At 34.0% G+C, this 15,330-nt stretch overlaps 2 protein-coding genes across 2 annotated transcripts; one reads left to right on the forward strand and one right to left on the reverse strand.

The window, feature by feature from the left end:
* Positions 1 to 1,601: 1,601 nt before the first annotated feature.
* Positions 1,602 to 5,247, reverse strand: LOC110643928 (uncharacterized). The gene is made up of 7 exons (XM_021796466.2): positions 4,833 to 5,247; positions 4,270 to 4,385; positions 4,024 to 4,142; positions 3,771 to 3,933; positions 3,448 to 3,674; positions 3,007 to 3,328; positions 1,602 to 2,919 (listed from the first exon to the last, which is right to left on the reverse strand). The coding sequence occupies exons 1-7, from the start codon at positions 4,992 to 4,994 to the stop codon at positions 1,824 to 1,826; spliced, it is 2,205 nt and encodes a 734-aa protein (XP_021652158.2). The 5' UTR covers positions 4,995 to 5,247; the 3' UTR covers positions 1,602 to 1,823.
* A 669-nt stretch (positions 5,248 to 5,916) lies between these two features.
* On the forward strand, positions 5,917 to 10,290 carry LOC110643941 (molybdate transporter 2). The gene has a single exon (XM_021796477.2). It carries the CDS (start codon positions 6,071 to 6,073, stop codon positions 7,457 to 7,459), a length of 1,389 nt encoding a protein of 462 aa, XP_021652169.2. The 5' UTR covers positions 5,917 to 6,070; the 3' UTR covers positions 7,460 to 10,290.
* The last annotated feature ends 5,040 nt before the right edge of the window (positions 10,291 to 15,330 follow it).

Genomic DNA, 15,330 nt, shown 5'->3' on the forward strand with positions numbered 1-15,330 from the left:
AAGGAAAAAAGAAAATTTCCAGAAAAACCATGAACAACACTCTAAAGAGAAAATGAGGTAAAAATAGCTGGTAGTTTTTTTTCACAGATGGCACCAATTGATGTTGCCGTGGAATTCCTTGATACTGGATTTGATTGGGTTGAGGGTCTCTTGAAAATCAAGGAATGGGTGAGGGCTAGTGGTGGTTGGCAACCACTCCGACGCTCAAGTCAGTAATTCGATTATGGATAGAATATCAGTATGATAAGAGTGAGTTTTGTTTGCATACCTGTTTTTGAAGCCTTACTTGATTTATGTAGTGAATGGGATGAAATCTTGGCCCGATCCTCTCTAATTCCCTTATTAATTTGTAAAGGTCATTATTCATAGATTGAGCCGGGAATTAGGCGAGGTCGACATGTGATCGGTGGCGTGATAATCACTGGGCTCAGACTCAAAGGATGCCGATCTCTTCGTTCCTCCTTGATCTTTATGATCTTTGGATGATCAGTTGGAGTGTCTTGAAAGGTCTCCTTAGAGCTCGGTCTCTCCGGGTGTTGGATTGAGATCGGCTGGGCGAGCTAAATCTGGTTCAAAGGTCGGGTAGCAAGCTCCGGCCAGGTCAATTTATTAGTCTTTTATATCTGATAAAATACCAATTTTTAAGGGGAAGTAGAGTTTATTCTTGAACAGTGAACAGTACACATTGATATTTCTTTTTTATCATTTTCTCCTTAATGTTAGAGTAGGATTTCAGACAAAAAAAAAAGACTAGGATATTTGTAGGGGCCGGATGAGTCCCGTAGCAGGGAACAGTTGTGTGTGACCTGACAAGACAGCAAATGTAGCTGCGGACACGCCTGTGGGGGTGGCAACTGATCCCGTTACTGTAGATTTGAAGAATGTATTCCCTGAATGTCCCTCAACCAAAAACCAGACAGGAGAACGACAAATATTAAAATAGCAAGATAGTGGCATGTGATTGAGGGAAGGTGCCTGGCAGAGTCTTGCATGGGCTCCAAGTATTATTTGTGGTGTCTCCTTACCATGTCGAGTTCAGTCATGCAATTAAAGGCCTAATGCTTATGCCATCAGAACCATACAATAGCAAATTTAGAGAAATTTTTTATGGAAAAGCATCATATAGAAAATTTAGCTTTATTCTAGCAGCAAGATATTGCATAGTATGTGCATCTTTCCAATTCAAAACATAGTTCTGAGATTGTGAAGTTGTGTATTGGTATGGCTATGGAGTTGAAAGGGGCAAAAATAATCCTCAGATAGATGATGTTTTGTCTGGTTTGAAACCATTGTTTTGTTTGCGGTAATTAGAGAGTAAATTGCATAATACGTACAATAAATGATGTAAAGCTTGAAGCAGGTGAAGCAATATCTTCTTCTTTTACAGGTTATTTGAACAAGAATTGGAAATTTTTCATGTCGTTTTTCATATGAGCATTTGCTCAGTTAATGAGGTAAACAGGATTCTTTGAGCATGGCTATCTAGATTAGAATCTGCACGAAAACCTACACATATTACACATCCAAAATTACCTTGTGCTAGCTAGGTTTTTGGAGCCAAGAAAAATATGTAAGAACATTTTGGAATTTGGACTGGAAAATGAAAAGAAGTTGAATTTAGTTTATTCAATCAATACACAGGAAGTTGTGATCGCATCTCTTCTCACAAGCAATCTCATACACAAATCAAAGACTATACATAGATGTCACTCGATTATTCAGCTTTTGAAGCCATGGCACTCTATTAAAAAATTGGAAAAAAAAAAAGAGAATGAAAATATGTAGATATAATACAAAGGCATTAACATATGTAGATTGAAGTTTCATATTTTCACTACTTTCTTAATAGTCTTCTTGATGGATGACTTGATGAAGCTGTTTCCTGCAGCATAGTCCTCGTTAGAGTCATCATCGCTAGTTACCATTGGCTTCTTCGTCATGCACTCCACTCCCTTTCTCATACCTAAGAGCAGAGGAGAAGATGGGAGACGCCTCAAGGTCCTGGCACTTTCAGATCTTACAAGTGCTCTTTCTTTACCGTTCTCCATCCTTTCTTTTACTTCAAAACACTTGCTACTTCCAATCCCTTCACCACCCACTTCAACAGTTTCTTCTGCCTTCTTTCGTTTATCCTTCTCTTGGATTGTTTGTTTCTGGTTTTCCACAGGAACATCTGTTAAAGTCTCCTTGTCAAATCCTGGATGCTTTGAACTCTTGGCCTCCTGTGGGAACTTTTGATTCAGCTTTGTAAATATATCATCAGTCCTGGATTTTTCATGGCTATTTGAGTTTTCAGGTTCCAACTCATCTTGAGAGTTCTCTAGCAACATTTGTAACCACTTCTCTACATTTCCTTTCCCTCGTTGCCTCCTGCTATCTTCATCTTCATCTTCCTCTATTTCTTGTCCTCTGATAATTGGGAATTGAATTTTGTGTCTGTTCCCTTCATCTATCTCTATTGCCTGAAGCTTACGCTCAATGGCGCTTTCATAGTTCTCTAAGGCAACAATGGACTTATCATGCTCTCTAAAGAGGTTTTTCGCAGATATTTTCAGTTCCTCTTCAATTTCTTCATGCTTTCCATCATTATTTGCAGATAAGGCAGCTTCAGACGCTTTCTGTTCTTCCTCTAGAAATACTCTCAGCTCCTTGTGCAGAGGTTTTCTCGGCCTGGTTCCTGGCAAATAAAGACTAGCGTTATGGTCTCTATCTTCAGATAAGGTACTATCCTTTCTTGATCTCTTCCTCGCGTGTTCCCATTCAGGCAATATCTGTCTCTCAAGCTCATCTCTTTGTTTGAATTTCTTGTGGACATCTCTCTCTGATTCATCACAAATTGCCTTCTGTGCTTCTAGCCTTGCCATTAGTGCATTAGTTGCAGCCTGGTTCAGTCTCATTTGTTCCTTGTAAATGACACTCCTGCAGAAAAAATGGTTCTCAATTTAATGATTTGAATCTGTAATAAATTAGATAAAACAAACATTTCCATGGAATTACAAGTCTTACTGGTGCATAGCATCTCGAATCATCTTCTCTAACATATTCCTATATGAAGATTGTGCCTCTGCCAGCCGCCTGCACTTTTCTGCCCTTCTCCTACGCTTTATCAGTGTCAACTCCAAGTCCTGAATAGCGAGCTTTTCCTCGTCATTCTTTCTACTCGTTTCATTAACTTCGTCGTCTAAATTCTGTATTTCAACTTGCATCTTGTGAGCTTCTTCTCTTTGCTTCAGAGAATCCCTGGCCATGACAATGGCTTGGTAGGGGTTTGTAACAAAATCTGGGTTCTCATTTTCTTTCAAGTCACCTGACTTTACTTTTCTCGCAGCTAAAGTAACAAAAATAATGAACGCGAGATATTGAAGTTTTGAAGTTCAAAATATATGAACAAGAAATGAAAAGCCAGAAGGGAAGGAAAGGCTAACTGTTTGACATTGTCATACTGACCAATTGCAGCAGAATGTGGCCTTATCTGCCTATTATAATCCAACGATTTCAAAGCCAATGAAGAATCATATGACTCTCTTCGAGATAAAACAAGGGCAGCCGGAGCAAGGCCTAGTTGCTCTTTTGATTCAAAGAAATGTTGTGGAAAAGAATGTGAATCCACAGTCTGTGAAGCATTTAGTTCTTCATTTTCTCCTTCAGAGAACAGAAATGAAAATGACCTATGCCTGCCATAATTATGGAACGTAAATGTGTTACTAGATAACCTCCTACATTTCTCAATTGAAATGCTTTCATAATGTAGAGCTTTCATGTAAAGCCACCTGAAATCCGAGTTGGAAGAAGCAAATATAGATAAAAACTGGTTCACTGAAATTCCCAGCTGAAGATCCCACCATGGAACAATAAATTCTAACTTGTTATTCTTTCTCTTGCACACTTGCCATTGAAGTATCCTAAGATTACTTGGAACGGTTAATCCGCCCCCTAAAATTCCAACAAGCAAACCACATTTCAGATGTATTAAAGTAGAGAGTAACAACATATGGGCAGAGAGGAAGTTGAGTTATTTTGTACTTTGACAAGGAAACCAGTGATCAATGTCCCAAGCAAGAGGAGACGCTCTATCAGCATGGAAATATAGAACATTGCCATACGGATCTACTCGAATTACTGCAGGATCAAAACCAGCATTCCTGTAACCCAAAACAGTGATTAAAAATATATATATATATATATCAGAAATCATATAATTTCATGATCGAAAAACTTTTTAGAATTTCTTTGTCTTTTTTGGGACTGTAAGAGCATTGAAATGATTACCCTAGGTGATCGAGTTGCTTCCACAAGAGACCAACAAAAATCTTGGGTTTGGCTGTTGGCTTTGCTTTTGGTTCAACAATTGGGAACATTTGTTCTAATTCCTTTGCTCTCTGAATCTGCAATGCAAATTACAGCAAAAACCAGCATCTTTTTCTATCAGTAAAATTCAATTTATAGCATAGCCAAAAAATGAGAAGAACACTCAGAAGTAACCATATTTGTTGATTTAGATTTATCAATTTGAATATCAATAAACAATAATATCCTTGCTAATTTCACAAATTGAAGTCATCGAAGCATAAAGGACCAAATCTAGGAGCACCAAATCATCAATTAGCACTGTTTCGATTATGGACTCTCTCTTCATTTCAACAAAACTAAAATCTCTATACCCAGCAGTTTCTAAACTATAATTTTATAGTCATTTGAGCTAATTCCTCAGGTCCTACACAGCAAAATAAACAGAAATCCGAAACCCAGTTTTCTTCTTTCTTTCTTCCATTTTTTTTTCTAAGAAACACCCAACTGAATTCTTAAAAGGGTTATTTATTTATTTATTTTACCTCATGTCGCTGCATTGCAGATGGGAGGAAAGTGAAGGGAGGGCCGTGGCTGTAAGTACCAGCAGCTTCACGATCCCTACAAAGCTTTGCATAGGCTTTTGAGTACCCAACTCCCTCGTTGACCACCATATCTTCCTCCTTGAATGCGAAATTGACAGCCATTTGATTTCTCTGCTTGGTTTGAGCTAGAATCAAAGATGTTTGAAACAGAGAATGGGCCAACAGGGCGTTTGTGTTTTGTGGATTGGTTGAACTGAAGAGAAAAGAAGCCCAACGGTCGAATTCTTAGCTCATAGCAATGGAAAAAGGGTTTTGGTTGGTTTTGAATTTAGGAGTGCCACGTGAGCAAATTAAACGGTGGATTTTTATAGCGGTTGCGTATAGGATGGGCCCAATAGTGTTAGTATTAGTCACTGTATAGGATGGGAATTTTATTTTAATCAAATTCACGATTATTTTTTTTTTATTTTTGACTTTTTGTAATTTTTTTAAATAATAAATATAATTTAATTATTTATTATTAAATTTAGTAAATTGTATTTATTTATTATAAAATAAAATTAAAAGAAATAATAAATTAAAATGAAAAAGTTAAAGTAAAATAAAAGATAAAAGATGCAGGAAACTTGTTCTAAAAATTGAAGTGAAAGTGAGTTTGAGTGGTTAGTCATGCCCTGTTGTTAAATTGGACGAGGGTGAAATAAGGATAAATAAAAATAAAGGAAGTTAAGTAATTATTTTATTTTTATTTAAAAAAAGATAAATTAATGAAGGATAAAAGTAAATAAAGATAAATTTTATTTTTTTTTTAATTTATAAATTTTAATTTTTTTTATATTTTAATTTGAGATATAAAAAAGAGTAATGAGAGAAATATTAAAAATAATAAATATTTTTATTTATATATTTTTAAAATTTATTTTTATTTATATTTTTGAAATATAAAAAATATATAATATTTTTTTTATCTTTTTATTAATTTTTTTTATTAAATATGTGATTTTTTTTTTGTTATAGCCCCTTTTATTATTCTCTTTTTAACCTTTTCTTACACTTTTTATTACTTAGTTGCTCCATCCAAACATACCCTTGAGCAATGAATGGAGAGCCACGGACGCCGTTATCCCATTTTATCTTTAATTTGCCAAAAAACTTCCCTACGATGATTCAGGAGTCGCTCATGATAACACTGCATTGTCACGCGCCACACTCGCCAAACCAATTCGCTCAACCCCATCATGAACCTCTCCTTCGCCACTCCTCTCCGCCACCCAAACCGGTGGTGGCGACGCCATCTGCGTCTTAGAACCACCCTCTCCTCTGAACTTTCTGGCGCGGTGGGTGACTTGGGCACCTTCATCCCTATAGTCCTTACTCTCACTTTGGTTTCCCACCTTGACCTTTCCACCACTCTAATCTTCACCTCCCTTTACAACATTTCCACTGGCCTCCTCTTCGGTGTTCCCATGCCGGTTCAGCCCATGAAGTCCATCGCTGCTGTTGCCGTCTCCGAGCTCCCCCATCTCACCACCGCCCAGATCGCCACCGCAGGCGCAACCACCGCGGCCACTCTCCTTATCCTCGGTGCCACTGGCCTTATGTCCTTCTTCTACCGTTTCATCCCTCTCCCTGTTGTCCGCGGAGTTCAGCTTTCCCAGGGCCTTTCATTCGCCTTCTCCGCCATCAAGTACATCCGATACGATCAAGATTTTGTCAGTTCAAAATCTACCACTCCTCGGTCTTGGCTTGGTCTTGATGGTCTTATTCTTGCTATTTCTGCTCTTCTTTTTCTAGTTCTCACCACCGGTTCTGGTGGTGATAATCACACAATCGACGAAAATGATAACAATTCGTTGACTGGCTCTCAGCGACGGGTGAGTAAAAGATTGCGGTTTTTGTCAGCAATTCCTTCTGCTCTTATAGTGTTCTTTGTTGGGTTGGTTTTATGTTTCATTCGCGATCCTTCCATCATTAATGATTTTAAATTTGGTCCATCAAGAATCCAGCTGCTGAAAATTACATGGGAAGATTGGAAAACCGGGTTCTTGAGAGGGGCAATTCCGCAAATCCCACTGTCCATATTGAATTCTGTAATTGCAGTGTGTAAATTATCCATTGATTTATTCCCAGATAATGAATTGTCAGCGACAAAGGTTTCTGTTAGTGTTGGGATCATGAATTTGGTGGGTTGCTGGTTTGGAGCCATGCCAGTGTGCCATGGAGCAGGTGGGCTAGCAGGGCAGTACAGGTTTGGTTCCAGGAGTGGTGCATCAGTTGTTTTTCTGGGGATAGGGAAGTTAGTGATAGGATTGGTGTTTGGGAATTCTTTTGTGAGGATTTTGAACCAATTCCCAATCGGGATTCTTGGAGTGCTGTTGTTGTTTGCAGGGATTGAGTTGGCTATGGCTTCTAAGGATATGAATACAAAAGAGCAATCTTTTGTGATGTTGGTTTGCGCTGCTGTTTCATTAACTGGGTCGAGTGCTGCATTGGGATTTGGGTGTGGGATTTTGCTTCATCTGTTGCTAAAATTGAGAAGCATGGATTGCTCTTGTTTTGGGTTTTCCAGATGCAGCTCTAAATCTTCTGCTTCTGATGTGGAATCCACTCTTATTCCTTCAGATTAGCCTGCAAAGCAATGGAAATTGGCAAGTGAACCTCCGAATCAAAATTTTAGTCTCATCTATATCAAGTTAAATGAATAATTTAGAATATTGTTTTTCTACTTGAGGTGAGACCAAGCAATGTAATGATAAAGGTATGAGATCTCTGTTAATAGATTTCATTGTACATAGACCTTTTATATGAGAAATGAATGAGGATTAAAGAAATGAATATACTTTAAAAATGTGTCATTTAAATTCCTTATTTCTAATACTTTTATGAAGGACTGAATGAGGATTAAAGGGGAATTTTATTTTGAGTTCTGTTACTGTTGCTCACGAGCAATGTACAGCGCGTAGAATAAAACAATTGGCGGCCATCCAAGGCAAGCAGACACAAATCAATTACTGTTCCCCCAAAAACTACTGCAAAGTGCAAACTACTTCTACTTCTAGTCCTCAGTTTCAGATGTGGCCCGGTCATGCCCAGCGTTCGATTTCATTTCAAGGAGCGTACACTGAGTCTAAAAAAAAATGGGAGAAAGAGTCGTGTTTGTCGGGGAGCACAATGTTGCTTTCTCGGGAGTCTGAATCGAGTGATCCATGGGAATGGGTGAAAGGTTCAAGTTATTACCAGCCACCTCTTCTATAAGACGATCAGATTCTACTTGTTCTTCATCATCCAATGAGTTTTACATTGACCAATAGGGTAATCAAAGGAGAGATAAGAAGTTTAAACTCAAAATCAAATCTCAAGTACTTTGATGCAGTCCGCATTTTATCACAGGTGTCAAAGTTAGTGAACTATGAATTTGCTTCTGAAAAGTTTGTTTTGAAAGCTTGTACTTTGTATCCATACTGGATACCATGGTGGATGGTGGCATTGATATCTACAAAGGAACAGGATTTTGTGAAATTCTAGGGCAAATTACTGGAGGAGGAGCTGGGCCTTTTACAATTGTGCCTAATTGGAGGTGCGACAGCGCAGATGATTTTTGCAGTAAGTTGGTCCTTTTGTGTCTGATAAAGAAATTAAGGCGACAGATGGGAGTTTCAAAGGTGTGAAACTCTTTACGCAGAATGTCAAGTGTGAGCAGATGCCTGCGCAAGGAAATGTTAGTTCTGCAAGGGTTGCTGCCGTCTTTTGAGCTGTCCCTCCCATGGAGAATCAGTTTATTATGGCAGTGAGATCCGGGCCAAACAAAATGACTGTTGCTGCTGAAGGAGTTTGGAAATCCTCTAGCGGGCTGCTTTGCATGGTTGGTTGCCTTGGACTAGTTGATACAGAGAGAAGTAGCTGTAATTCTTGCATCTGTTTATACATTCCTATGTCATTTTCCATAAAGCAACGAAGCATAGTTTATGGGAGTTTTTTCAGCGCTGCTAAAATTAATGCCTCCTATTTCCCTTCATCATTTGAAAAACTAGTGTGGCCTACAGAGCTGTGGAATTATTTCAGAAACTTCCGTCCGTATTGCAGTTGCTCAAAAATAGAGAAAGCCATTTTTATCGTGGAAAAAAAATGGGCCCTTCAGTTTTCAGACTGTCCTTAAGAAATCATTGCTACAGTCCCCGAAACTAGAAGACACAGAGGCATGCATAACCATTCTTTCTCTTCTTGCAGGGGACCTAACCCTCCACACCTCTGCATTTCCTGATCCATTTCCTAGTTCTCGGCCAACAAGAATTGATTTTCAGATGGAAATTCTCTCACTTGGCCCCATGTTTGGGTGATATTCGTCTTCATACAATGTTTCCTCTGCAGATGAGGAAAATCCTTACCACGGTAAAGCTGAGACACTGAAGAGCAGCTCCTTATGAATGTATCAGCTCAAATCACACTTAATGGAGATGCTTAGAGCAATTTTCTGTGCTTTTTCTTGAAGGCCTTTATGACCTTCATGTTGGCACGGTGTATCTAGTTGGCTGCAGGGATGTCCAAGCCTCATGGAACATTTTATTTGACAGCATTGATCTGGAATCAGGTTTGATTGCTTAATTGAAGTGGTTGTGTCTTATCCACCCACTACATCTCGGTGGCTAGTAAATCCAGCTGCTAGAATATCTATATCCAGCCAATGCAATGGTGATGATCCCCTACATTTTGGCACACTTAGGCTCCAAACTCTTCCCATTATGTACCGGAGGAGGCAGAGAGAACACATTCTATCTCGCAGGGGGATTGAGGGGATCCTCCAAATTTTAACGGTTTCATTTGCAATTGGCTGCATTTTAAGCCAGCTATTCTACATAAAGCAGGATGCAGATTCTGTTCCTTTCATATCTCTGGTGATGCTTGGTGTTGAAGCTTGGGTATGGCCTTCCACTGATCACAGGGGCAGAAGCTCTCTTCAAGAGAATGTCATTTGAATCTTATGAAACGTCGTCATATGATCTAGAGAAGAATCGGTGGGTGCATCTATTTGATTACACGGCGAAGATTCTTGCCATGGTTTCATTTCTACTAACTATAAGACTCTGTCAGAAGGTGTGGAAATCTCGTATCAGATGTTACCTACAATAATTCCATCGTGTCCCAAGTGACAAGAGGGTATTCCTTTGTACATTGACGATACACGTAATTGGGTGTGTAATTGTTCTCATTGTTCATAGTTTAAAAACTAGCCGGAACCTTTCCAAATGGAGAAATATGTTGATTCTGCTGGTGATTCCCGGACTCTGCGAGAATGGGAAACTGAACTTTGAGCATGTGGGTCTTGTACGAGACTTTTTCTTGCTTCCACAAATTATGTGGCTGATTGATTTAAAGCCTCTGAAGGAACTCTGTTTCATGGAGAGCCATTATTTTGAAAACCAAACCGGACCAGCCTGGTCGCTGAATATTGAACCCAGAACTTAGGGAGTGCTTCTTATGACTAAAGGCCATCTCTTCTAACGATTGATGTGCATTATTCTATCATATATTTATATATATCTATATAAAATAATCAACTTAATTAATATATAATTATTTCTTTTTAAATAATTAATAATTATTAACTTATAATTATGGGAAAGAAAGTTGAAAAATTTTAATTTCACTCGCTTATAATTTAAAAAATTAATGGTATCAATAATGTATTATATTAGAATGTTAACCTAAATTATTGAATTACCTTTTATATTATTATTATTATAATTATTATTATTATACAATAAAAACTATATAATTTTATTTATTGTGTTATATAATTATTATATCAATATTTATAAATTATAAAATTTTAATTTTAAGTATTTCTTTATTATACATGATTAAATATTATTGTTTAAAGCTTAATTAATCTAAATTATTTTAAAAAAATATTTACATATTAAAATTTAACTAAATTTATGTTAATAATTATTCATAAAATATATAAAACTACTAATTATAATAAAATATTATTATTAATAATTTTATAATATTTATTTAATGATATTATTTTTTTAACGTGTGATGCATATTGTCTATACTTGTCATATTTGCTCATTATTTAATTTTTATATGTAAATTTTATATATAATATAATATTACAATTTAAGAGAATAATTGATATAATATAAGTAACAATATAAAATAATATAATGTAAAATTCAATTTTATATGATTTTTTAATTTCTTCAGTGATATTGTTGTATTAGATTGGTTAACTCTAATATATAGATTTATTGTAGTGTTTAAATTATTAATGTTATGCGTATGCGTGGATTTTTTCAATATAATATTTTTTACATAATATTTACAATCTAAATATATGATCATAAGTTTATGAAAATTTTTAAATAAAAAAGTTATCTAATAAAAAAAATTGAATTATATTAATAATTTTAATAATATTAATAAATTATTTTTATTTTTAGATTTTGATCTCACACTTAAATGAGAATATATTTTTTATCACCTCAATTTGGGTATTTAATTTCTTTTAAAATCAAATATAGTTGACGATAATAATAATAATAATTAATTTTTTTATTTTTTATTTATAATTTTTATTTTAGTTAATTATTATAAAATTTTATATTTAAATAAAGTTAAGTATAAGAGAAGTAAAAAATTTTAAATTTATATAAATATTAAAATAAATTTAAATAATAAAAATATAATTATAATTAATTTAAAAAATAAATGAAATTTTTTATAAAACTAATGTTCCCTTCTAAATATGTTTTGCCTTCCGGTTGAATGACTTAGCCAGATTTCAAAACATTTGTCCGAACACATTTGTCAGAAATCTTCCTCATGTCTATGATTACATAAGAGCTTCCGTTCCCAATCCTTACTTTGCAGGTGAATATGAATTTGTCAACCCAAATATGGACTTTTACTGAGTTCGGAGATGTTGTCATATCCACCACTGCGGTTTTTCTTGCAGCAGCAGTCAATATTCAGCAGAGATGGAATTATGAAAAACTTAGCCAGTCTCTCACAGCTGGACAATATAGGCTACTTCCTAAGGGTTTCAGAGTCTATCAGAGGTTGCTTTCAAAGTCATTTGAAGCAGAACTTGCTTCTGGTGTCAATGAAGATGCTGTTGCAACAGAACGTGATGATGAAGAATAGTTTAACAAAGCTTTTAACAAATAACTGACAGCAAAAGTCTGTAAACTTCATTGATGTAAGAGATAATTGTATTAAATTAAATTTGATAAATTTTAGCCATGAAAACACTAAAATATAGTAAAATAATTTCCTTTAAATTGTTTTTTTTAATGGTATTTAAAGTGATATTTTTCTCTAAAACAAGTAGTTTTGGCTCTTCAATCTTAATGCAAACAAGCACTAGTTCAAATATGATTCCAGTGCATTCTTAGAAGAAGATTGTCTATTTTGCAGAGAACTGATCCATACAGGGCGGAGGGAGGGGGGAAGATGATGCATTTGTATTATATAGATATTTTTAAGTACATTTGTATATTATTTCATAACATTTAGATAAGTAATCTCATGCATAATCATTGATTTCATCAACTTTTATAAATTTCATTGTCAAATTCTAAGTTTTATGTTTTCTGTATGTTTCTAGATGTTTGAAAGAAGTTTCAAGGCATAGGAATAAAGAAGAAAGCTTGGAAAGACCAAAGAAAAGAGAAGTGTTGCTGATACACTTTACACGGGTCGTATAAGCAAAACCACAGACCCGTATAACCTACTGCCAAGAGAAAGCTAAAGAGCCAACGAAAAAACATTGTACATGGGCCGTGTACCACGATCCGTGTAAACTATGGAGACCCGTGTAAGTCTTTGCCGGGCTAAGCTTGAAGAATTCTCTGAAGAGCAAAAGAACACGGGCCGTGTAATCGAACCCGTGTAACTAGCAATGCCTCGTGTAATCTCCTGTACCAATACAATATACAACCATTCAAGCTTCAGTAAGTTACACGGCCCTGGGCCATGTATTGACACACGGGTCGTGTATCAGCTGATTGCCAGTTTCCTGATTAGTGTTCCAGCTCCAGTTTCTGCAAAGAGAAGAGACTCCTGATGCATTGGGGACTCTAAAAACCTAACATTAGATCATTCAATATAAATAGAAGCAGCATAAAGCACAAAAGGGAAATCGAAAAATAGAGAGCTTTTGATATTTTTTTCACACATACTCTTCACAGCTATTTTGGAGAATAAGAACATCAGCACAAAAGGGAAATCTTCAGCTGAAGTTTCACAAGTTCAAAGATGCAGAAAATCCTCTTCGATTCTTTTGCTCTATTCTTTAAGCAGACTTTTTATTTTCTTTAATTTTATTTTCATTATGTTTGTTAAACTCACCATGAGTGGTAATTCCTTTATTTTGGAATTAGGAGAGTAGCGCTTGTAATCGTTATTATGGATCAATATTGAGTTTTATTTATTGGATTTGAGTTTTATTTTTTGATTTAATATTCTGTGTTCTCAATGCGTGCTATGTGTTGGTGCTATGTGTTGACACCCACTTATGTAATGAGGTAAGATACTAATTGCAGGACTGAAAGTTAAAGGTTAGTGTTCGAAAATCAGAATATTGAACTTAGAAAATCTGATCTAAAAATAGGTTGAAATCCTTCATAGAGTTCCATAATTAATTATAAATCTTAAAGGGTTTTTATTAGGATTAATCACCAATGAAAGTAGGGTTTGATCATGGTTGAAACACACCTTAGGTGCCTTAAGAGAGGACCTAGGATATCTTAGGATTAATTCTCATCAAAGCAACGATTCTTAATCTGATGAATAGACAAGATTAAAATCCATAGTAAGATTACAGTGTAAAATCTTAATTCTGGAATTACTTTAATAGATAATTTTATTCAAAATTTATTTTCAGCATCCAAAATAGATTTGATTCGCTCTCCATCTATATTCGATAGCCTAAACAGTCAAAATTGTTGTGTAGTTTGATATTTGCTAACTAAATTCCTCATGGGACAATATTTTACTCACTACTCTATTACTTGTTAGCGATCCGTGCATTTACGGGATTGAAAAACCAGTAAACAGAGGACTAGGGGAGCCTTGGCCCCCCAACCTTTTTAAAATTTTTTCTTGTATATATAGATATAGAGAGAAGAAATTAATTTATTTTAGATAAAATTATTTTATTTTAGCTATTGGCCTTCTCAAAAAAATAATTATATTATTTTATTAAAATATTAAAAAATTTCCTAAAGTGTTATCACCCTTAAAAAAATTATAATTTAATTATAATCTATTATAATATTTTTGAATATATGATATTAATTCTTCAAAATATACAATGAATAAGAAATATATAGAAAATAATTGTAATTAAATAATATATTGAATCACTCCTTCATCCATACAGAATATATATGGGTGTTTCTCACCAGGATTTTTCATCTCATGTGTTTGAGATCTCATAAGTTTTTCCATTTATGATTTCATAACAAATGTTATCGGAGATTTTTATTAACTAGTTACGTTTTGAACTATCTTTGCAAAATCATAAGCCATTCTTAAATTTTGCCAAATTAATTGGAATATTTTTGAATAATATAAGGAATCCTATAAGATATTCAATTTAGTTTATATATTTTTTTAAATTAATTCAAAAATTTCAATTTAAATTTAATTTAATCTAAAATGCATATATATTTAGAAATAATTAAACAATTAATTAACATTAAAAAAATATTTTGTATATATAAAACAAAAGAACTCACGTACCACACTCTGCATGAGTTTCAGTTTGTAACTATTATAATTATTTTAATTATAATTATAATTTTAAAATTTAATTAATTATAATTATAACAATTTATTTTTAATTAATTATATAAAAATATATAAATATTATTTTTTATTTTAATTAATAATATGAAAAATATAAAAATAATATTTTAATATGAAAAATGCAAAAATTAAATATTTAAAAAATGAGCACATGAGTTTATTACAGATGATAAGACTAATTAAATTGAGTTTAAATTAAAATATTAAATTAATTTAAAAAAAATTAAAAATAACTTAAATTGAATATGCTCAGTATATATAAAGATAAAATTAAACATTATTTCAATAATAGAATCATATTATATATGCATATGTGACGATTTCTTAATTAAGAACTCTTCATTTCGTAGTAAATTCTTTCAAAGTTCAAGAAGTCTAGTTTCAATTTTCAGTGATCGGTTATATATTTGTATTGATATATTTATTTAATAATTATATTTATCAATGTAATAATAATATATATAAATAAATTATACATGATCTTGCATGATATAATAATAATAATAATAATAATAATAATAATAATAATAATAATAATAATAATAATAAAAATAAAAAATAATGACTAGAGTTGTTTGGTTGTGGTTGAGTGCTTGAAAATTAAAAAAAGTTAGGTATGAGCATCCATCCAAATGTTACAAGTGTGTCCATGTGTAACATTTGTTTGAAGATTTTCTTGAAT

Source organism: Hevea brasiliensis, chromosome 6 (genome assembly GCF_030052815.1).
Source record: "Hevea brasiliensis isolate MT/VB/25A 57/8 chromosome 6, ASM3005281v1, whole genome shotgun sequence".
Taxonomy (NCBI): domain Eukaryota; kingdom Viridiplantae; phylum Streptophyta; class Magnoliopsida; order Malpighiales; family Euphorbiaceae; genus Hevea; species Hevea brasiliensis.